The following is a 23,857-nucleotide window of genomic DNA, read 5'->3' as shown; positions in this document are numbered from 1 at the left end:
TATGATGCTCGGACAAGGTGGCCCGCTGGATGGTGTCGGGGGCCCAGGGCGCGCTGCTGTCCAGCGTGCTGAGGCCGGTGTACCTCACCTCGCTGGTGCTGGGGTCTCTCCTCCACCCCCACCATATGTATCGGTGAGTTTGTTGATATATATATATATACTAGCGGCCCGCCCCGGCTTCGCACGGGTGGACATATTTTTGTGTTTTATATTTTGAAATAAATTTATTTCAAAACAAATTTATGCCTATGTCACTTTTGAAGGTCTATTCTATATCTGTGCCAAATTTTATCAAAATCGGACCAGTAGTTTTTGAGTTTATTCCACACAAACATACAAAAATACAAATCTTTCCTCTTTATTATTAGTGTGGATAGGTATACTAGCTGTCGTCCGCGTAAATTTCGAGTTGAATCTTGATCATACAGTCAGATACAGACAGATAGACAAAAAATGTAACAAAAAATTCTCTATCCGTTTCAGTCAAAATATTAAATGTACCTACAGACAAAATATTTTTACTATTTTATTATATGATACATACATACATACATACATATATACATACATACACACATATATATACACACATACATACACACGTACATGAATACATGCATACATACATACACACATATATACATACATAAAATTATACACTAGAGGCCGCACGCGACTTCGTCCGCGTGGAAACCCTATCAATCCCGCGGGAACTCCGGGATAAAAAGTAGCCTATATGTTATTCTGGGTCTTCTGCTACCTACATACCAAATTTCATCATAATCTGTTTGGTAGTTTTTGCGTGAGAGAGTAACTAACATCCATACGGACAAACTCACAATGACACCTGACCCTTGGTTGACGTCAAATAAATTACCTCAAACTAAGTTTACTGCCGCTTCCAAGGCGTCAGTGCAGAAGAAGCGGTAACAAACTGCACTGCAGCATTTTCTTCAACATCGTCAACTTCACTTTCTGAGGGAGATGTAGCGAATGAATTAATAGTATCTATAAAAAAAAAGACATAATATAAATTTTACCGTTTATTTCAAAACTTACAAATAATTACAAGAATTCTATGTCATCTATCGAAATATATTTATCTCTATTTGAAGAAAATAAATTTACTTTTGTGCCGTGTGGTTCCCGGCCGTCAGATCAGAATAGGACCACTCCATTTATTTTCCCGTGGTTGTCGTTACAGCTAGGCGACTAAGGGAATTAACATTGTTACCTTGTTAAACAGATCTATTGGTTTAATTGAATTCATAATAGAATTCAGAAAGCATAATTTGAAGACTGTATAATGCTTGTTTGATAATTAAAATTAGGCATATTTTTTTTTCTTTAGCGAAAGTTGCCATAGATTTCAGTTACGATAAGAATCATTAAAATTTAATATCAGTCAATGAATATTTTGTTTAGTTTTAATACATATGTATATATAATCACGTCTATATCCCTTGCGGGGAAGACAGAGCCAACAGTCTTGATAAGAATAAAGGCCATTTTCAGATGGCTTAATGATGAAATTCAGATTCAAATAGTGACAGGTGGCTATAAAGCTCATCGCCTATCCCTTAATCGCCTTTTGTAGGCGGATAGCTATGGACTGGTCCTATTCTAGAATGCCGGGAACCGCACGGCATTGAACTGATTCCCAAAATGTCTTCCATTCCTTCTCCTTTTAGGATTTTGATAAGCTTGGGATTTCTCTTTTAGGCGATGGGCTGGCAACCTGTCACTATTTGAATCTCAATTACATCATAAAGCTATCCTAACGCGGCCTTTCAGTTTTTTTTCAACATCGTTGGCTCTGTCTTCCCCGCAAGGCGCTAATATACGTTTTGTATGAACGCAGAAAAACCTTAAAAGTACAACTTATTCTATAGAATACGGAGAATGGCGGTGTGTCATAAGGTAGTAAGTACCGCGTGCGCTGAAACATAAAGAATTGTTTGTTAATTTTCTGTAATTTTATATTTTTCTTTTTGAGCTAATAACTAACCTTCACCATTCCTCCACCGAACTGCGAGACGAGAGTATAATACAATCCATCAACATAATCACATCTATGTCCATTGCGGGGTAGACAGAGTCAGCAATCTTAAAAAGCTGACTGGCTATCTTCAGCTGTTTGGTTATGATAGAATTGAGATTCAAATAGTGACATGTTGCCAGCCCATCGCCTAAAAAAATAATCCCAAGCCTATCCCTTAGTCGCCTTTTACGACATCCATGGGAAAGTGGTCCTATTCTTTTTTGTACTGGTGCCGGGGATCACACGGCACTTATTTATTTATTAATATACATATGTAAGGAAAATAAGAATAAAACTTAAAATAAAGAGAAATTCAGTACAAGATCACATTACACACAAGATACAAGAATCTCAATATCAGTTTTTACAAGACTGTTGGCTCTGTCTATCCCGCAAGGGATATAGACGTGAGCATATGTATGTATGTAAATAAATAAAGAATAAAACAAACATCTCACCTCATTTACCTCCCGCTATCGTCAAACGATCTCCCTTCGGACTCAAACCAAGCAGTTTCTTTAAAAAAGCAATTGCCCTGCTATCATTACCCAATTCCAATGTGTATGTAGCTATAGGTGGTACAACAGCTGATGTGCCTATATAATTGTTCCTCTCTTTGGTAACATGATTCAGCTCACCGTTACCGCTTTTAACTAATGTGTTTATCTCGCGCATAACCGTTATCACTGGTAAAACGTTTTTGCGATGTTTAAACAGGAATTCTAGCATTTTCATCAATAAGTTATCGTTGTCGGCCGCTTCTGATCTTTGGAATAGTGATGCGAAGCGTTTCTGCCGTTTTTTGTGCCTTTGTTTTTGCGTGTCCACGTCTGCGTGTTTGTTTTTGTCAACGGTTTTGGTTGAGTTTGAATTTGTAGATTTGTTCATGTTATTATTTGTAGGTAATATTGTGGTATCATCGTTTTCTTGAAATTCTGTTTCGTTTTTTGGTGTTTCGTTTGATTTGTGGTCAATATCTGATGTTGTTTTAGTTAAAATGCCTTCGAAATCTATATCTTTTTGATTGTTTGTATCATTCGTAAGTTTACTTTCATTCTTAATGTTAGTTGGGCTATTCGTGTCTGATAAATCGTGTTCTATAAGTTTATCGTGCATAGTTTCTTTTGCTTTTTTGTCATATTCAGTGTATTGTGATCTGTCATTTGTATGTCCAACATGTTTGTTGATATTTATGGTCCTTTTCGTGTATGTTAAATCATGTTTATGTGTTAATTTATCTGTCATATAATCTTTAGCATCATATGTTTTAATTTTTGTATCATGTGTATATTTTTTACCATTTTTGTTATTTCTATCAATAGTTTCTACATCAGCACTCTCTGTGTTAACGTTTATTTCAGTTTTTGGTACATTAATAGTTTCAGTTTTATTCTTCAGTGTATTTATGTGAGTGAAGAAGTCGTACAGTTTAGTTTTGAAGTCTCTCTCGCCGTTCGGTTGTAAATAGATAGTGTAAAGGCCTTGTGGTTGCTGTGTTTTTCCATCACCTGTGAAAGTACAGATTAAATAGCAATACCAGCTGTCCCGGCAAACGTTGTTTTGCCATATAAATAATTTTTAAGTGATTGCTAGTTAAAACAAATGTTAAAGGTGGACAACTTTTATCACTGAGGGGTATGAAAAATAGATGTTGGCCGATTCTCAGAACTACTCAATATGCTCACAAAATTTCATGAGAATCGGTCGAGCCGTTTCGGAGGAGTACGGGAACGAATATTGTGACATGAAAATTTTATATAAATAGATGTCGGCCGATTCTCAGACCAATTCGATATGCTCACAAAATTTCATGAGAATCGGTCGAGCCGTTTCGGAGGAGTACGGGAAAGAACATTGTGTCACGAGAATTTTATATAAGAATTTTTATAAGATTATAATTGTGACAATATGTGTTATATTATGAAAATATAGCTAGATCCAGTGAGTTTATGTTCGCGTGACAAATGAATTGACTTCTTTCTTGTTGACAGGAGAATCTAACTCAGTTTAGATCATTGTTTTAACAAGTAACAAGTTTGCATTGTATAATTCTTCTAACCTGCCTAACTCTTGTCCGATACATACAATTTGAGGATTTTCAAGGCACGAATGAATAGGCATTATTTGAGCTCGCTTACACCACCTTAGGCCTTTGCTTACCACCAGGCTGATTGATGTCCAAACACACTTAAATTATTATAAAAAATAATAATAATTGAAGATTGCATTTTAAATTGTATGGGTTGCGCACGCGCTTTGGAAGCGGTAGCAGTTTTAATTAGATTTAAGTGATGTGACGTCAATAAGTGATACCTTGTATCCAATTTTGAAAATAAATCTATTATTCTATTCTAAAATGTGCGTGCAAATTGGTGACATACTGACTAACATATCTACAAAAATTTGCGAGCGCGTGCGCTAGCTCACAAAATTTTGTGTAACAAACATTTAAGTGCTTTCTCTAGTATATATAGTATATGTATAAACATATATATTATAGGTATACTATAAATTCTAAAATGGTGCATATGGTGAAAATCCTCGCGTGAAAGACGGTGCGCAGCGAAAAATTTCATTGGTCTTCCCCCAAACAAATTCCAATAACCCTTTTAACATTGCACTCTTACTTTCTATCGACCCCCCATCCCATGTGGACAGTGTTCCCGTTGGCGCAGTAACCGTGCCTGTAGTTCTGCCAGTTCCCGCAGGAGGTCGCCGCGAACCCGGCCGGCCTCATCACCGACTCGCTGTAGAACTGGTACGAGCGCCAGTGGCTGCAGAAGACTGCGCCCGATTGATGGGGGTGGGGTTTATTTGACGTTTTGCTATTTTTTTTTTGTTATAGGGTGTGGATGTTTGTTGACGTTTTGCGATTTAGACATTTTGTTTGTTGAACGTTTTTTGGCAATTATTGTCATTTTGCTATTTTGAGACGTTTTTAGGTTTATCGGGAATATCCTGGCGAAAAGTCAAGTCAAGAATGTTATCAAACGAAGAGCTTTCGGTAATGAATGTGTATGAAGCGAAAGAAAGTATAAAGAGTGTATAGTTTCTGCCCGTTCCGGGAAGAATGTGGGATTATTTGCTAGTAGAGAACAACAATACTGGCACTCTATGGACAGTGTCCCAGTAGGCACAGTAACCGTGCCTGTAGTTGTGCCAGTTCCCGCAGGAGGTCGCCGCGAACCCGGCCGGCCTCATCACCGACTCGCTGTAGAACTGGTACGAGCGCCAATGGCTGCAGAAGACTGCGCCCGATTGATGGCGTTTATTTGACGTTTTGCTATTTTTTTTGTTATAGGGTGTGGATGTTTGTTGACGTTTTGCGACTTAGACATTTGGTTTGTTGAACGTTTTTTGGCAATTATTGTCATTTTGCTATTTTGAGACATTTTTAGATTTATCGGGAATATCCTGGCGAAAAGTCAAGTCAAGAATGTTATCAAACGAAGAGCTTTCGGTAATGAATGTGTATGAAGCGAAAGAAAATAAAAAGATTGTATAGTTTCTGCCAGTTCCGGGAAGAATGTGGGATTATTTGCTAGTTGAGAACAACAATACTGGCACTCTATGGACAGTGTCCCCGTTGGCGCAGTAACCATGCCTGTAGTTCTGCCAGTTCCAGCAGGAGGTCGCCGCGAACCCGGCCGGCCTCATCACCGACTCGCTGTAGAACTGGTACGAGCGCCAATGGCTGCAGAAGACTGCGCCCGATTGATGGCGTTTATTATACTTTTGGCCACTAGACATTACTGATACCTACACTTTTTTGGCTACTAGACATTACTGATACACTTTGTGCTATGTTTATTTGACGTTTTGCTATTTTTTTTTATAGGGTGTGGATGTTTGTTGACGTTTTGCGATATAGACATTTTGTTTGTTGAACGTTTTTTGTCAATTTTTGTCATTTCGCTATTTTGAAACGTTTTTAGGTTTATCGAGAATATCATGGCGAAAAGTCAAGTCAAGAATATTCTTAAACGACGAGCTTTCAGTACTGAATGCATGTGTATGAAGCGAAAAAATATGCAGGGATTTTGGCAAGTAGAAAGATTATAAAGTTTCTGCCCGTTCTGGGAAGAATGTGGGATTATTTGCTAGTAGAGAACAACAATACTGGCACTCTATGGACAGTGTCCCCGTGGCGCAGTAACCGTGCCTGTAGTTGTGCCAGTTCCCGCAGGAGGTCGCCGCGAACCCGGCCGGCCTCATCACCGACTCGCTGTAGAACTGGTACGAGCGCCAGTGGCTGCAGAAGACTGCGCCCGATTGATGGGGTGGGGTTTATTTGACGTTTTGCTATTTTTTTTTGTTATAGGGTGTGGATGTTTGTTGACGTTTTGCGATTTAGACATTTTGTTTGTTGAACGTTTTTTGGCAATTATTGTCATTTTGCTATTTTGAGACATTTTTAAGTTTATCGAGTATATCCTGGGGAAAAGTCAAGTCAAGAATGTTATCAAACGAAGAGCTTTCGGTAATGAATGTGTATGAAGCGAAAGAAAGTAAAAAAGAGTGTATAGTTTCTGCCCGTTCCGGGAAGAATGTGGGATTATTTGCTAGTTGAAGACGACAATACTGGCACTCTATGGACAGTGTCCCCGTTGGCGCAGTAACTGTGCTTGTAGTTGTGCCAGTTCCCGCAGGAGGTCGCCGCGAACCCGGCCGGCCTCATCACCGACTCGTTGTAGAACTGGTACGAGCGCCAATGACTGCAGAAGACTGCGCCCGATTGATGGCGTTATGATACACTTTGTGCAAGTTTTTGTGACGTTTTGCTAATTTTTCTGGGGTTGGATGTTTGTTGACGTTTTGCGATTTTTTTTTATTTAAATTTTGCTTCTTACATCATTTTGGTACATCAGCATATTATACAAAAATTATTTGTGATGTGCTTTTGTGGAGCAAAATCTCAGACCGGCTAGGCTGTGGGTTGAACTCACATAAATCTCCATGGCCGATCGGATTGCAGTTACTACGAGTATTTGGTATTTATTAAAAATGTTGATATTTTGTATTTAGGTCGTTTTTGAATTTCCTACTTTTGGTTAATTTTAGATTTTTTGTTTGTAATTTTTTTTCGTATTGACGTTTTGCGATTTTGTCTTTTGACATTTCCTATTTTTAAAAGTTTTGCAGAGACATTTTAGATATGACAATATCGATCGAAATAATGTAAATTAGCAGTGAACATTTTTTTTTATATTTTTGACATAGTGCTGAATATAATATATTTTGAACTTACATTTATTGGTGAGGTGTTGTTGATGAAGAACCACTTCTAACTCGCATCCCGGCTGAGGACTGATTCCACCGTTGGGATAAAAATCCGCGTGACCTATCGGTTTGTTGAAACCTGAAATATTAATCTTAAAATACTATATCTTAAAACAATGCACTCACACTTTAATTTAAATAGTGCCGTGTGGCGTGTGGTTCCCGGCACCAATAAAAAAAGAATAGGACCACTCCATCTCTAATTAAGGGATAGGCTTATAAAATCTCTTAGGGGATTGGCTAGCAACCTGTCACTATTTGAATTTCAATTCTATCAATAAGCCAAACAGTTGTACGTGGCCTGTCAGTCTTTATAAGATTATTAAATTGTCTCTGTCTGCCTGCAAAAGATACAGATGTAATTACCAAAAATTCCCCCGTCCGTGTGGATGACATCAACGAACTCTGCGTCAGAAGGGTCCAGCCTCTGCTCCAGCGGGAGCTTGTCGAACAGCGGCAGGGCTGGGTCCAGGCCGGTGATCCTGGAGACGCGCCCTGTGACCACAAAGAGCCATTATCATATTTAAAATTCAAAAATTTTATTCATTATTATGCACTTACATTTACTTACATTCATTATACAATTTATATCACTTAATAATTTTCATATCTTTTGGTTTCACAACATTGGTTGACGTCAAATAAATTATTTAAAACTAAGTTCACTGCCGCTTTCCAAAGCTGTAGCATTTTCTTTAACAACGTCATCTATATAAAATCATCATCAACGTTTCACTTGTGTTAGATCCTCATAATGCTCTAGAATCACCATCTAAAACCATCGGCAACTTTTGACTTTTATATCGTCCAAAATGCTCTTACAACCTACCAGTCTTATTGCAGTAAAAAAATAACAAGAGAACTAGATGACATACCAGATTTTAGTGCGCTTCCCGCGACACCGGCCGATTGGGCGCCAAGGCTGTGGCCCACCAAGTGTGTGTTTGTCAGGTTCAGACCTCTGGAACAATGACAAAGTTTTTTTTTTTAATTGGCTGACTAAAGAGATTATTGTTTCTTGTCCTTAAGGTTTTTCATTTGACTTTTATTTCCAATGTTTGTTTACTGATATACATTGTAAAAAAATATATTTTATTTCTGGAAGTGACATCCAACACTCTTGACTTTTTGAATCTCATTGGTTGAAATGAGCCACGGAAAGATATAACCGTAACCCGTAAAATCAGTACTGACATCTTTGGTTTTATGTTTCTTGAAAAAATCCTCATTAGCCGTTTTGGCATGATCCCCTATTTTCTAAGTCTCTATGTATGCGCTAAACTCGAAAAGTGTTGGCGGATTTTGTCGAAGGAAGGTTTATGTATTTCTATAATTGTTACGCGTGCGAAGCAGAGGCGAGTCGCTAGTTAGTCGTAATCCTGTCCTACAGTTATTTGTCAAGTTCCACATGACATAAGCTTAAATAATGTTTCAACATTTTTGCTGTTGACTGTACCTAGCAAAGAAATAAGACCGAGCTGTGACGTCACCAGAGTTTGTAAATAATTTGTTGCGTACATAACAGAGTTACAACAACTTAGTATGTATGTAAACAGAACCACTCACCTGGACACTAAATAGTCAATGAAACGAGCGACGAAGTTGCCAATGTACCACGTGTTCTCGGCCGCTGTGAAGTACCAAGGGCCCGCGCCCAGGGTCCTCGAGTCCACCATTATCACGTTCGTGTCGCCGCGCAGCATGTACGCTGTAATATATACGGCATGTTGAAAAAAAAAACAGTTGGAAAACACATCGTCACTTTAAGAGATGGTTGTCAATGAAAATTTTTTTCGCAAAATGACAAATTTCGAAATCGTCTTTATCGCTTTTTACAATTTTCTTGATATGTCAAGATCGTTTCTTCAAATACTAGGTCCAAATACTAGGTGTATTTGGACATCTTACTTTTGTGCAAAGGAAGTTAGTAATTTTCGCAAAATGCCAAAAAAAAATCGCAAATCGCCCTTCTCACTAATTCGTCTTGAAAAGTCTTGAAGAAAATTTTTTTATTCGAATTTACCTTCTCTAACCATGACACCACTGCCGTCATCAGGCTGCTCCAGAAACGCTCCGAAGTATATCACCGTGGGTGCGTGGAAGTCTATGTTTGACGCGAAAAGCTTCTCATCATCGTCCATCATCAGCGGCTGGTACACAGTCGGGTTGTGTCTGTGACAGAATAAATGTGTTTTTTTATTATTTTAAAGTTAAATTGCATATAAAGTATAGTATTTACTTTGTACTTAATACAATTTTTTGTATAGTATTTTATACAAAGGCCAGGGTGTTCGTTATTGATGTTAAAACCATGAAGGTTAATTTATTTTTATTTATTTATTTAAACTTCATTGCACAAAATACAATTATATAGCACAGCTGGCGGACTTAATGATAGAAGTATTATCTACCAGTCAACCATTGCGTCTGACAGAGAACTTTCTGTGGGGTCAAACTTAATAAATATATTTATACCTACACAAAATATAAAAAAAAGAAATTATAAAATACATAGATACATAAAAACTACAATAGATAAACAATATACATAAATAAATAAGGTGCAGCGATTACCGAAATTACGAAATGGTTAAGTACGATTCAGATTCAAGAGATCCATATTTGTAAACACCGACGTCCGGTGAAAATGCTGCAGTGTAGTTTGTTCCGATGTTGCTTCTACACACGTGCGCTTTGGAAGCGGCAGTAGTTATAAGTAGTTAGATTTAAGTGATGTGACGTCAATAAGTGATACCTTGTATCCGATTTTGAAAATAAATCTATTCTATTCTATTCTTACCTTGTGAACAATTGGAAGCCTATATCGTTGTGTTCTTTGACCAGGGGACATTTGCCCTTGTTGACTGGTACTATCTGGAGTAGACCCTGTTCAAACCTCACTCCTGGGGGGCCTGTGTGAAGAAAATACCATTTAATTTTGAAGTTCTACAAAATACAACAATGATAGTTTGAAGTTCTACAAACATGGGTACATTGACATACTTACATACATACATATGGTCACGTCTATATCCTTGGCGGGGTAGACAGAGCCAACAGTCTTGAAAAGACTGAAAGGCCACGTTCAGCTGTTTGGTTTAATGATAGAATGAAGATTCAAATAGTGAGTGAGAATAGGACCACTCCATCTCCTTCCCATGGATGTCGTAAAAGGCGACTGAAGGATAGGCTTGTAAATTTGTGATTCTCCTTTTAGGCGATGGGCTAAGCAACCTGTCACCTATTTGAATCTCAATTCTATCATTAACCCTAACAGAACGTGGCCTATCAGTCTTTCAAGATTGCTGGCTCTGTCTACCCCGCAAGGGAAATAGACGTGATTGCATGTATGTATGAGTACGTTCGCGAGGTCTACAACTAGTATTTTACCAACTGAATGTATTGAAAACCGCATAAGCCACAATTTCGTGGTGACAATTTTATAATTTATGTATGTCTGTCTGTTTGTATGTATGTGAATCGTCGTTTTAATAGAGTATTGTGACGGAACTATGTCGCGGTCGGTCGGTAACATATACTTGTACGGAAAATATTAGTGCCGTGTGGTTCCCGGCACCAATACAAAAGAGAATAAGACCCCTCCATCTCTTTCCCACGGATGTTGTAAAAGGCGACTAAGGGATAGGCTTATAAAATTGCGATCCTTTTTTTTTGGGTGATGGGCTAGCAACCTGTCACTATTTGGATCTCAATTCCATCATTAAGCCGAGCAGCTGAACGTGGCCATTCAGTCTTTTCAAGACTGTTGGCTCTGACTACCCCGTAAGGGATATACATACATACATACAATCACGCCTCTTTCCCGGAGGGGTAGGCAGAGACTACCTCTTTCCACTTGCCACGATCTCTGCATACTTCCTTCGCTTCATCCACATTCATAACTCTCTTCATGCAAGCTCGGCGGTTTCGGGTACTTTTGACCTGACCCTTTGCCAGGACGTCCTTAATTTGATCAAGATACGTTCGTCTAGGTCTTAAGGTAAGGGATATAGACGTGATTATTTGTATTTATCCATGTAATTTACGAGTATTAACCATCAAAACCGCACGACGAACCGGTGAACCGCAACTCAATTAAGGAAATATTCATATAAACATACATACATATGATCACATCTATATCCCTTGTAGGGTAGACAGAGCCAACAGTCTTGAAAAGACTGAATGGCCACATGCAGCTATTTGACTCAATGATAGAATTGAGGTTCAAATAGTGACAGGTTGCTAGCCCATCATCGACTAGAAAAGAATCCCAAGTTTGTAAGCCTATCCCTTAGTCGCCTTTTACGACATCCATGGGAAAGAGATTGAGTGGTTCTATTCTTTTTTGTATTGGTGCCGGGAACCACACGGCATCATATTATAAACATATACTTACATATAATCTGTTCCACTTGGGATTCCTCTTTAATGTAAATCCCTGCCAATCTAAGGTCTGCCGCGCCGATGGATGCATGGCTAGGGGCGAGCCTAGTCTCGAGCGTGCCACTTCCGCCATGGGGTTGGGCGACCCCCAGGTAATGGCTAGCCTTACCCTGGCATGCGGGGCTCTGCTGGGGCGGACAAAATTGTTCCCTTGCGTCTCGTGGGAATCGCATGGATGCAAATTTTTTAAAAGAGCACCTAAATGGCGGCGATGGTGTCCGCACCCCATCACGTCTCGTTCCCGGCGGGAGCGGTATGCGGTCTGCTGAAAGCCGCTTTGCGACGATGAATGTAAGAGGAGGAATGAAGGATAAGATTGAGGAAGTATGCCAGATGATGGATGAAAGACGTTTGGATGTGTTGTGCGTGAATGAAACGAAGCGGAAAGGATGCGACGCGACGCAGCACGGCCCTTACACGGCGTATTGGTCTGGAATTTCCAGTACCAGCCGAGGCTGTCAAGGGGTCGGTCTAATTCTTTCTGCACGAATGGCTGAGTGCGTGAATGAGTATGAGTGTGTCAGCCCTCGTCTTCTATGGATTAGGCTGAAAGTTGGAATCACTCGGATCTTCGTTCTAGGTGTTTATGCACCTTTGGATGTGGGTTCGAGGGGTACAACATCAGCAAAAAGCGAAAACGAGGAGTTCTGGAATAGTGTAAGAGAAGTATTGAAAGTTACCAAGCCAAATGAGAAGATTATTATGTTAGGTGATTTTAATGGATGGGTGGGTGTAAAGCGTGATGGATATGAGAAGGTGCTTGGTGCGTTTGGTGACGAAAAGGTGAATGATAATGGAAGAAGTGTATTAGAAATTTGTCTAGAGTGGGATCTTTTTGTGTCGAACTCAATGTTTCAACATAAAGAGATCCACACCTACACAAGAGTGGAAGGTATTTTAAAAAGTATGATAGACTTTGTGATTGTAGATGAAAGATTGAAGAACAAAGTGCTGGATACCCGTGCATATCGCGGTGCTGGCATTGACTCGGACCATTTACTGGTGATATCCCGGATAAGGGGTATCTTCAAACGCTGGCGGCACAGGGTAAGGGAGCAAACCAGCGCTTTGGAAAGAGTAAAAGTAGAAAATTTGCAAGATATGGATGTAGGTAAGAAGTATATTAATAGACTGAAGGATGAATTTGAAGATTTAGAGGAAATGAGCGATATTGAAGATGGATGGAAGGAATTTAAAGAAAGAATTGTGAAAGTAGCTGTTGAAGTGTGTGGTGTAAGTAGAAGAAGGAAAGGAAAAAATCACAAAAATGCGTGGATGAGTAAAGATGTGCAAGAACTTGTGCGATTAAAGAAGAAAGCATGGCTGGATTTGTTAGCAGCAAAAGCTAACTTAAGAATGCAAGAGGTTATAGATGAAGATGTGAATGAAGCACGTAAGGAATATAAGAAAATGAAAGATTTGGTTAAGAAAGCTGTGATTAGAAAGAAAGAAGAGTATAAAGAGGATTTTGATAAAAGGCTATCAGAAGACTTTCAGTCAAATCTGAAAGTATTCTGGAAATCCGTAAGGTCAGCCCGAGGAAATACTATAACCAGAGAGCTGACTAGGATCAGATGCCAGGATGGTAGCGTTGTGAAAGGAGAAGAATGTGTACTAAAGATATGGAAGGACTATTTTGAAAGTTTATTTGAAAAAAAGGAAGGAAATAAGAAAGATTTCTGCTATAGCGAAGAAAAAGAGAATGAGATGGAAGGCGGAATTGAAATGTTCGAAATTGTGGAAGCACTTAAGAGTATGAAAGCGGGAAAGGCTGCTGGGTGTGATAGAGTGTCGGTCGAGATGCTTAAAGCAGGAAAAGGCGTAGTAGCTAGTCAGTTGTACTGCCTTTTCAATTTGTGTTGGAGAAGCGGCCGAGTACCAAAAGATTGGTGTAAGGCTGTTATCGTGCCACTTTACAAAGGAAAAGGGTCACAGCTGGACTGCAAAAATTATCGTGGTATAAGCCTGCTTAGCGTCGTCGGCAAATTGTATGCTAAGGTATTGATTAATAGAGTCAGGAATGAAACTGATGACAAAATATGGGATGCTCAAGCGGGATTTCGAAAGGGAATGGGATGTACTGATCAGGTCTTTTCCTTGCGGTGCATAGCCGAAAAGTTTTTGGCCAAGAGTCAAAAAGTCTATTGCACATTCGTAGATCTGGAAAAGGCCTATGACAGAGTTGAGAGGAATGAATTGTGGTCAGCACTTTCTATGCATGGGGTGAGCAGTCTCTTAATACGAGCACTGAAATCCTTATATGAGGATTCGAGTGCTTGTGTCAGGATAAACGGAGCGCACACTGAGTGGTTTAAGATTGAGAAAGGCGTTAGGCAAGGATGTGTTGCGTCACCGTGGCTGTTCAACCTATTTATGGATAGCTGCTTGACAGATTTGAAAGAGTCTAAAAGTGGATTAAGGATGAATGAGTTACTCGTCAAATGTCTGCTCTATGCCGACGATCAGGTTATACTGGCGTCATCAGCGGAGGAGTTACAGGAGATGGTAAACTGTATGCATGAAGCTTTAAAAGAGAAAGGAATGAAAGTGAACGTAAGTAAAACTAAAACACTGGTTTTTGAAATGGAGAAAGAAATGACAGCATGTAATATTTTGATTGGAGGAGAAAAAGTGGAGCAAGTGAAAGAGTTTGTATATCTAGGATCAAAGTTTACATCAGATGGCAAGTATGATAGTGATATTGAAAGGAGAGTGAACGCGGGGAACATGGTGAATGGAGCTTTGCATGCCTTTATGAGCAGCCAGAAACTATCCAAAAAGGCTCGACTGGCTGTGCACAGGGGCGTGTTGGTCCCGACATTAATGTATGGGAGTGAAAGTTGGGTATGGCAAAAGAAGCATGAAAGCAGAATAAATGCAGTGGAAATGAGAGCGTTAAGGAGTATGATGGGTGTGAAATTGAGTGACAGGATAAGGAACAGCGTGATAAGGGAATGTTGTGATGTGAAAGAAGATGTAGTTACAGGAATAGAAAAGGGTATGTTAAGATGGTTCGGTCATGTGGAGAGGATGAATGAAAGCAGGTTGACTAAGCAGATATACAAGGAGAGTGTGGAGGGAAAGGTCGGAGTGGGAAGACCTAGACGAACGTATCTTGATCAAATTAAGGACGTCCTGGTAAAGGGTCAGGTCAAAAGTACCCGAAACCGCCGAGCTTGTATGAAGAGAGTTATGAATGTGGACGAAGCGAAAGAAGTATGCAGAGATCGTGGCAAGTGGAAAGAGGTAGTCTCTGCCTACCCCTCCGGGAAAGAGGCGTGATTTTATGTATGTATGTATGTATGTATAATCTGTTCAGTTTCTGGTAGATTGCGTCACAGCCAGTCTCACTGGTTTAAGGAAAAATGGAAAGTCTGCCGGTCGTCATGTATTAACGTTCACTTATCTAATACTGCCCTGTTACAACTAAAATGCCGTTATATGCCAAATCCTTGTTTTAAGTAAAACGTCAAAAACTGCGGTAAAAATTTGAACTGATGCCATTCATCAATGAGAACGCCTATTTATGACTTATAGGTACTAAAAAGTCGTATATACGTACAGATCGAAAGAGATTTTTTTTTTCTTATTTTAGGTACTGGTAAAAAAGGTGTAAATCCTGATGTCAGATAACGGCATTTTAGTTATACCACGCCAGTAATACTGTGACCCGGCCTTGTAGCGTGACACGCGCGATGCCGTTTTTATCGCGCGATAAAACTATCGCTGTCCAGTTTTACGACATATAGAAAAAAAAGGCAATAGTTTCTAGCGCGTTGAAAACGGCGTCGCGCGTGACATGCTACGTCTCTATTCCTTACGGAGTAGACACGATCTCGAAAAGACTGGAAAGCCACGTACGGCTGTATGGCCTTAGAATTGAGATTCTAATGGTGGCAGGTTATTAGACCATCACCTCCTTATAGTTGCAACGTGATGTTATATAGCCTAAAGCATTCCTTGATAAATGGTCTGTTCAACACAAAAAGAATTTTTCAATTCGAACCTGTAGTTCCTGCGATTAGCGCGTTCAAACAAACAAAGTCTTCAGCTTTATAATATTAGTAAAGATTTATGTATGTATGTATGTATATCTGTACAACATAGTTTCAACGTTTACAAGCAACATTTCCACGGCGTGGTTAAATAGTGCAAAGAAATTGTTGTGTAACGGATAGGAATTCGTTATTGGCAACGTTATAAATACAATTTTACGTACATACATACATACATATACATATAATCATGTCTATATCCCTTGCGGGGTAGACAGAGCCAACAGTCTTGAAAAGACTGATAGGCCACGTTCAGCTATTTGGCTTTAAGATAGAATTGAGATTCAAACAGTGACAGGTTACTAGGCCATCGCCTAAAAGAAGAATTCCAAGTTTGTAAGCCTATCCCTTAGTCGCCTTTTACGACAAATCCATGGGAAAATGACGGAGTGGTACTTTTAAAAAATAGAGTTGTAAAATGTCGCTTTGTTTTAATTGGTTTATTCTTTTTTTTAAACTAGGCGTTCGCCATGACCTAGTACGTCGCGAATACTGTCTACCCCGCCGGGGATATACTGCTGATCAAATGTATGTTTGTATGTTGTTGTTGTTGAGTTCCACGATTCATATGAGCAAATTTATTTCCTTTTACGAACATACATATTATCACGTCTTTAACCGTTGCGGTGTAGACAAAGCCAACAGTCTTGAAAAGACTGAATGGTCACGTTCAGCTATTTAGCTTAATGATAGAATTGAGATTCAAATAGTGACAGGTTGCTAGCCCATATCGGCTTAAAGAAGATTCCCAAGTTTATAAGACTATTTCTTGGTCGCTTTTTAGACATCCATGGGAAAGAGGTGGAGTGGTTCTATGCTTTTTTTCTATTGGTGCCTGGCACTGCTAAAAACTATAGTCCCGTGGGATTTGCGAAAAACCTGTAAACTTTTGTAAGAAGGCTCTTATTTCGCGCGAGCGAAGCTGCGGTTAAAATCAAGTAGGATAAGTCTTATATATAAAATTCTCATGTCACAATGTTCGTTCCTACGAAACGGCTTGACCGATTCTCATGAAATTTTTTGAGCATACCTATTGAGTAGGTCTATATATACATATATATATATAAAAGTAACCAGTAAAAAAATACGTACGTATCAGCGAGAAGAAGCACGCCAACGGTATGACGCTCTGCATTTTCTTTCTTTTTTTTTTTAAATTTTATTTTCCGCAAAATTTTTTCCTTCAAAAATTTCCCACGATTTTCCTTTTAGAGTTTTCTCGTCCGGCCGTTACCGAGTTGCGCGTTGACTGAGTCCGCTTTTCCCGGCTGAGTTCACGGGGGGGGCCACTGGTTTAGCGCAATGCAATCCTTTTAGCCGACTGCCCTGAAGATGGAGGGTGTTGTGTGACGCTGCGGGTGCCGGGTTCGAATCCCCGGCACAATGAGTTTGAGTTTTTAAACGTTTTCTATATAAGTACATACATATATACATATCTTTTTTATTTATTTATTTTTATTTATTTATTTACTTTTCTTACATCTAAATAAATAAATAAATAAATATCATCACGTCTATATCCCTTACGGGGTAGACAGAGCCAACAGTCTTGAAAAGACCAACGTATGATCAAATAAAGTACGTCCTGGCAAAGGGTCAGGTCAAGAGTACCCGAAACCGCCGAGCTTGCATGAAGAGAGTTATGAATGTGGATGAAGCGAAGGAAGTGTGCAGAGATCGTGGCAAGTGGACAGAGGTAGTCTCTGCTTACCCCTCCGGGAGAGAGGCGTGATTTTATGTATGTAAGTATGTATAAGTATTTATTATAAAATATAGTATCGTTGAGTTAGTATCTCGTAACGCAAGTTTTGAACTTACTTTGTGGGTTGCTCAATATTTATTTATGTATTTGGGAAACATACAATTGTAATAACTCGATAACAATATAATTATAATACATACACATACTACAATACATAAATCAATAAAGTTTGAACACTACATACACACACACTTGACCTGACGTTTTACCAGAACGTCCCCCGATTTGATCAAGGAATGTACATTCGTCTAGGCCGTTTCCTTGGCAAAGTTTTTATTTACATAACTAATAAGATTTTTTTAATAATCTATACTAATATTATTATTATAAAGATGTAGAGTTTGTTTGGTTGTTTGTTTGAACGGGCTAATCTCAGGAACTACTTACTGGTTCGAATTTCTTTTTTTGGGTTTAATAGACCATTTATCAAGGATGGCTTTATGCTATATTACATCAAGCTGCAACTATAAGTAGCGAAGAAATAATGGAAAATGTGAAAAAAAAACGGGGAAAATTATTCATCCTTGAGGGCTTCAATGATGCTCAAAATAACTATTCCACGCGGACGAAGTCGCGGGCATAGCTAGTTAAATAATAAAGCCATACAGCTGAACGCGTCCTTCTTGACTTTTCAAGACTGGTCTGTCTACCCCGTAAAGGATGAAAACGTGATTGTTTTTATGTACAAGTCGTAACTAAGCGTCGAACATAAAACTAGTATAGATAATTAGACTGGCTCTTACCACATTCCTTTCCCCACGCCGCCGTATTCGAGCCAAACGCATAATGCATGAAAAATGCAATAATTTATCAACGTTCTAAATGTCTTTATTTAATAAGTACAACGTACATACATATAATCATGTATATATCCCTTGCGGTGTAGACAGAGCCAACAGACTTGAAACGTTAGTCTCAAAACCCTCTTTCCAACTTTTCAACATAAATACATATACTCACGTCTATATCCCTTGCGGGTTAGACAGAGCTAAATGTCCCGAAAAGACTGCTCTTTGGCTTAATGATAGCATTGAGATTCTTAATAGTGACAGGTTTCTAGCCTATCTAGCGTTAAAGAAGAATTCCAAATTTATAAGGCTTATCCTTTTATCGCCTTGTACGAAATCCATGGGGAAGAGAAGGAGTGGTCCTATTCTTTTCTTTTTATTGGTGCCGTGAACCACACGGCACTACATCATTATATAATCTGGCCTGCATTCATAGTATCGTGCCGTGTGGTTCCCGTGATGGGTGGACGCTTAAAGTTTTTACAGAATATTTAATTGTTTGTTAAAAATATGCAGAGATCGTGGCAAGTGGAAAGAGGTAGTCTCTGCCTACCCCTCCGGGAAAGAGGCGTGATTTTATGAATGTATGTTAAAAATAAAGTTATTACTAAAGGATACAATAAACACAATTTTTTTTTTATAAATGGTACGGAACCCCCTGTGCGCGAATTCGACTCGCACTTTACACAGATTGAGTCAGCCTCGAAGTAAGTGCGAGACTTGTGTTACGAGATACTAACTCAACGATACTATATTTTATAATAAATACTTATATACTCGTAGATAAATATCCAAGACCCAGGCCAATCAGAGAAAGTTCTTTTCTCATCATGCCCTGACCGGGTTTCGAACCCGGGACCTTCGGTGTCACAGACAAGCGTACTACCGCTGCGCCACAGAGGCCGTCAAAATGTATGTTTCACTCTTATGGTGCAATATAATAAATATTATATGAAGATCTATATTATAATATTTTATATATAAAATTCTCATGTCACAATGTTTGTCTCCTTACTCCTCCGAAACGGCTTTACCGATTTTAACCAAATTTTGCATGCATACGAGTATTCAGTAGGTCTGAGAATCGGCTAACATCTATTTTTCATACCCCTTAGTGAATTTTTTTTTAACTACAAATTACTTAAATATATTTATGTAATTTCTAGTTAAATATATGGCAAAACAACGTTTGCCGGGACAGCTAGTGAATATATAATATTAATATTTATCTTTATTATAATTTTTATCTTTATTATAATATGAAGTTCTGGTATACATATAAATTTAAGACCTTGTTGTACTCATATTATGCAAATAAAAATTTGAATTTGAATAAAGAGTTTTATCTATGTATTCTCTTACAGGGCAATCTGCGGCCGCATCGAGTCCTACATATCGTCGCTGCCCCCACCTTTTCGGCTCCACAGGCCCCTCCTGGCTAGAGCTGCCAGCACAGAGGCTAGAACGCCGGCCAGGGCGCCGTCGTTCAGCGTGTGCTGGTGTGCTACGACGCCGGTGAGTTCTGAAACGCGCTATTGAGATTTTTTCACTGGAGTATATATACTCTAGCAATTTTTTTGAAGTTGTCTCGATAATTAACTGCCTGCTATTGAATGGCTGGTACAGAGGCTAGAACGCCGGCCAGGGCGCCGTCGTTCAGCGTGTGCTGGTGTGCTACGACGCCGGTGAGTGCTGAAACGCGCTATTGAGATTTTTTCACTGGAGTATATATACCCTAACAATTTTTTTTGAAGTTGTCTTAATTATATTGTTACCTGCTTTTGAATGGCTGGCACAGAAGCTAGAACGCCGGCCAGGGCGCCGTCGTTCAGCGTGTGCTGGTGTGCTACGACGCCGGTGAGTGCTGAAACGCGCTATTGAGATTTTTTCACTGGAGTATATATACCCTAACAATTTTTTTTTAAGTTGTCTCGATAATTTGTTACCTGCTATTGAACGGTCAGCGCAGAAGCTAGAACGCCAGTCAGAGCGTCGTCCTTCAGCGTGAGTGCTGAAACGCGCTATTGAGATTTTTTCACCCGAATATATATACCGTTCCGATTTTTTGGAGTTGTCTCGATTATTTTGTTACCTGCTATTGATCGGTCAGCACAGAGGCTAGAACTCCAGTCAGAGCGTCGTCCTTCAGCGTGAGTGCTGAAACGCGCTATTGAGATTTTTTCACTGGAGTATATATACTCAAGCAATTTTTTTTTAAGTTGTCTCGATAATTTGTTACCTGCTATTGAACGGTCAGCGCAGAAGCTAGAACGCCAGTCAGAGCGTCGTCCTTCAGCGTGAGTGCTGAAACGCGCTATTGAGATTTTTTCACTGGAGTATATATACTCTAGCAATTTTTTTTGATGTTGTCTCGATAATTTACTGCCTGCTATTGAACGGTCAGCACAGAGGCTAGAACGCCAGTCAGAGCGTCGTCCTTCAGCGTGAGTGCTGAAACGCACTATTGAGATTTTTTCACTGGAGTATATATACCCTAACACTTTTTTTTGAAGTTGTCTCGTTAATTTTGCTACATGCTATTGCACGGTCAGCACAGAAGCTAGAACGTCAGTCAGAGCGCCGTCGTTCAGCGTGTGTGAGATGGTCACGTCTATATCCCTTGCGGGGTAGACAGAGCCAACAGTCTTGAAAAGACTGAATGGCTACGTTAAGCCTAACCCTTAGTCGCCTTTTACGACATCCATGGGAAAGAGATGGAGTGGTCCTATTAATTTTTTGTATCGGTGCCGGGAACCACACGGCACTATTTGTTATATACTAAACTAACTGTTCAATTCCATAATCAAGCCGAGCAGCTGAACGTGGTCATTCAGTCTTTACAGGACTGTTGGCTCTGTCTACCCCGTAAGGGATATAGACGTGACTATATGTATGTCTGTATGTAAACTAAACTGTTAATCTTGCCCAACAGATGCCCGAAATAGTGAACGCCACCACCGGCAAATTGGAGAGCGGACAGCCGTCTTTGCTCTGCAAACAGAGCATGTTCGCCCGCTGGCAGTACATCGTGAGACGCCTGCCTCTACTCCAGCAGGTATGATGGTATTCTACCTCCCCTCAGTCGCTGTCACATCGTCTCCAGCAGGTATAAAGGCGGATTTATATAAATCCGGTATAAACGGTATCGGTTCTATACATTTAGTATGGTAACGTTCATACTAGTAATGCGTGATGTGTTGTGATGGCTTGTGTTGTGTCGCATCAGAAACGATTCCGATACTATATCAACACCTCTCCTCAGTCGCTGTCATATCGTCTTTCACTGATTTTGAGGCCGGAGTCCCGGATTGCGTCTTGGACTTGGTTCATGGGTTGGGTGATTCAGTCACAAGACCTCCGCAACTTTCTATCTATCTATACTAATATTATAAAGCTGAAAAGTTTGTTTGTTTGAACGCGCTAATCTCAGGAAGTACTGGTTCGAATTGAAAAATTATTTTTGTGTTGAATAGATATAATAACATCACGCTGCAACTTTAAGTAGCGAAGAAATAATGGAAAATGTGAAAAAAAAAACGGGGAAAATTATTCATCCTTGAGGGCTTCAATAATGCCCGAAATAACGATTCCGCGCGGACGAAGTCGTGGGCATAGCATAGTAGGCATATAAAGACAATAATTCTTTATGTCTTCCTTATCTTTTTTTAAAGCCTAACAGATGCCTATTAAAAAAATAAATAAAAACAATTGCAAAAAACACGCAGGACCTCGAACCGGACATGAAGCAGCATCAGCTACCTAGTGACCTGGAACACATGCTGTATAACGAAGCGAAGCAGCTCTCCCCCACTTACCAGGTAGGTACAATGTTACAGAGATATATCTTTATCGTGTGCCGTGCGGTTCTACCGGCTGTAGAGAAAGAGAATAGAACCAAAAAAGAATAGAACCAAAAAAAAAGAATAGAACAAAAAAAGAATAGAACCAAAAAAGAATAGAACCAAAAAAGAATAGAACCAAAAAAAAGAATAGAACAAAAAAGGAAGAATAGAACCAAAAAAGAATAGAACCAAAAAAGAATAGAACCAAAAAAAAGAATAGAACAAAAAAGAAAGAATAGAACCAAAAAAAGAATAATCCACCATCCATAACCACTCCATCCACTCTCCCCCACTTACCGGGTACATGTTACAGACAACAGACAAACATCATCCTCCTGTGCCGTGTGGTTCTACCGGCGGCTGAAGAAAAAAAGAAATTAGAACCACTCCGTCCATTTCCTATGGATGTCGATGCCACTATGTTATAGGCTCATCATAGACTTAGGATTCTTTTTTTTAGGCGATGGGCTAGCAACCTACATACTTACATACATCTATATCCCTTGCCGGGTAGACAGAGCCAACAGTCTAAAGACTGATAGGCCACGTTCAGCTATTTGGCTTGATGATAGAATTGAGATTCAAATAGTGACAGATTGCTAGCCCATCGCCTTAAAGAAAAATCCCAAGTTTATAAGCCCATCCCTTAGCCGCCTTTTACGACATCCATGGGAAAGAGATGGTGTGGTCCTATTCTTTTTTTATAGTGGTGCCGGTAACCACACGGCTAGCAACCTGTCACTATAAGTCAATATTGTCAAGCCAAAAAGTTGAACGTGGCCTATCAGTCTTTTCAAGACTGTTGACTCTGTCTACCCCGTAAGGAATATAGACGTGACTATGTGTATGTATGTTGAAATGTTGGAAAGATTTTCCGAATTACTAAAACCAGGTGATAGAAGATGACCAGGTATTCAAATTCAAAATTTTTATTCATTATTATAGGATACTTCGTATCGCTTAATAATTGTCAAAACGTATGGTTTAACAAACATTGGTTGACGTCAAATAAATTACTTAAAACTAAGTTTACTGCCGCTTCCAAGGCGTCAGCGCAGAAGAAGCGGTAACAAACTGTACAAGCTGACAGTATCCATTCCAAATTATACATACATATAATCACGTACCTTGCGGGGTAGATAGAGCCAACAGTCTTGAAAAGACCGAATGGCCACGTTCAGCTATTTGGCTTAATGATAGAATTGAGATTCAAATAGTGACAGCTTGCTAGCCAATCTCCTAAAAAAGAATCCCAAATTTGTAAGCCTATCCCTTAGTCGCCTTTTACGACATCCATGGGAAAGAGATGGAGTGGTCCTATTCTTTTTTGTATTGGTGCCGGGAACCACATGGCACTATATACGGTATATATACATCTACAATATATTTTTAAGTTTTCTCGGTAATTTATTATCTGCCTTTCGGCTAAAGCGGAGGAAGCCAGCAATTGTTTTTTGTAATAGTTTATTTTTGTATTGGTATTGCCAAATCATTCACTCTCAATCCAAGGTGGCCAAGGACAGGCTGATCGAGGCGTTTGAGATGGCCAAGCTGGGCCGCTGGATCAAGAAGCCGTTGGAGCAAGACCAGTTTGTCTGCGAGATACTCGACGCCGATCCCCAAGTGCTGTTCGCCTAGGCTGG

At 39.5% G+C, this 23,857-nt stretch overlaps 2 protein-coding genes across 3 annotated transcripts; both read left to right on the top strand.

Moving 5' to 3' along the window:
- The first annotated feature begins 11 nt into the window (after positions 1–11).
- LOC132903834 (double-stranded RNA-specific editase Adar-like) lies at positions 12–20,310 on the top strand. Its single transcript, XM_060953098.1, has 3 exons — positions 12–133; positions 19,737–19,887; positions 20,299–20,310. Exons 1-3 carry the CDS (start codon positions 30–32, stop codon positions 20,308–20,310), a joined length of 267 nt encoding a protein of 88 aa, XP_060809081.1. The 5' UTR covers positions 12–29.
- On the top strand, positions 20,004–23,857 carry LOC106138947 (double-stranded RNA-specific editase 1-like). Of its 2 annotated transcripts, none has more exons than XM_060953137.1 (4): positions 20,004–20,057; positions 21,305–21,427; positions 22,098–22,190; positions 23,724–23,857. In XM_060953137.1, the coding sequence occupies exons 2-4, from the start codon at positions 21,305–21,307 to the stop codon at positions 23,850–23,852; spliced, it is 345 nt and encodes a 114-aa protein (XP_060809120.1). In that variant the 5' UTR covers positions 20,004–20,057; the 3' UTR covers positions 23,853–23,857. The 2 variants fall into 2 exon arrangements, with proteins under 2 accessions (XP_060809120.1, XP_013195709.2); XM_013340255.2 differs by lacking the exon at positions 20,004–20,057 and adding an exon at positions 20,171–20,229.

The sequence above is a fragment of the Amyelois transitella genome, chromosome 31, assembly GCF_032362555.1.
Source record: "Amyelois transitella isolate CPQ chromosome 31, ilAmyTran1.1, whole genome shotgun sequence".
In the NCBI taxonomy this organism is placed as follows: Eukaryota; Metazoa; Arthropoda; class Insecta; order Lepidoptera; family Pyralidae; genus Amyelois; species Amyelois transitella.
The sequence above is the reverse complement of the archived record's forward strand: the minus strand, read 5'-3'. Positions and strand labels throughout refer to the sequence as shown.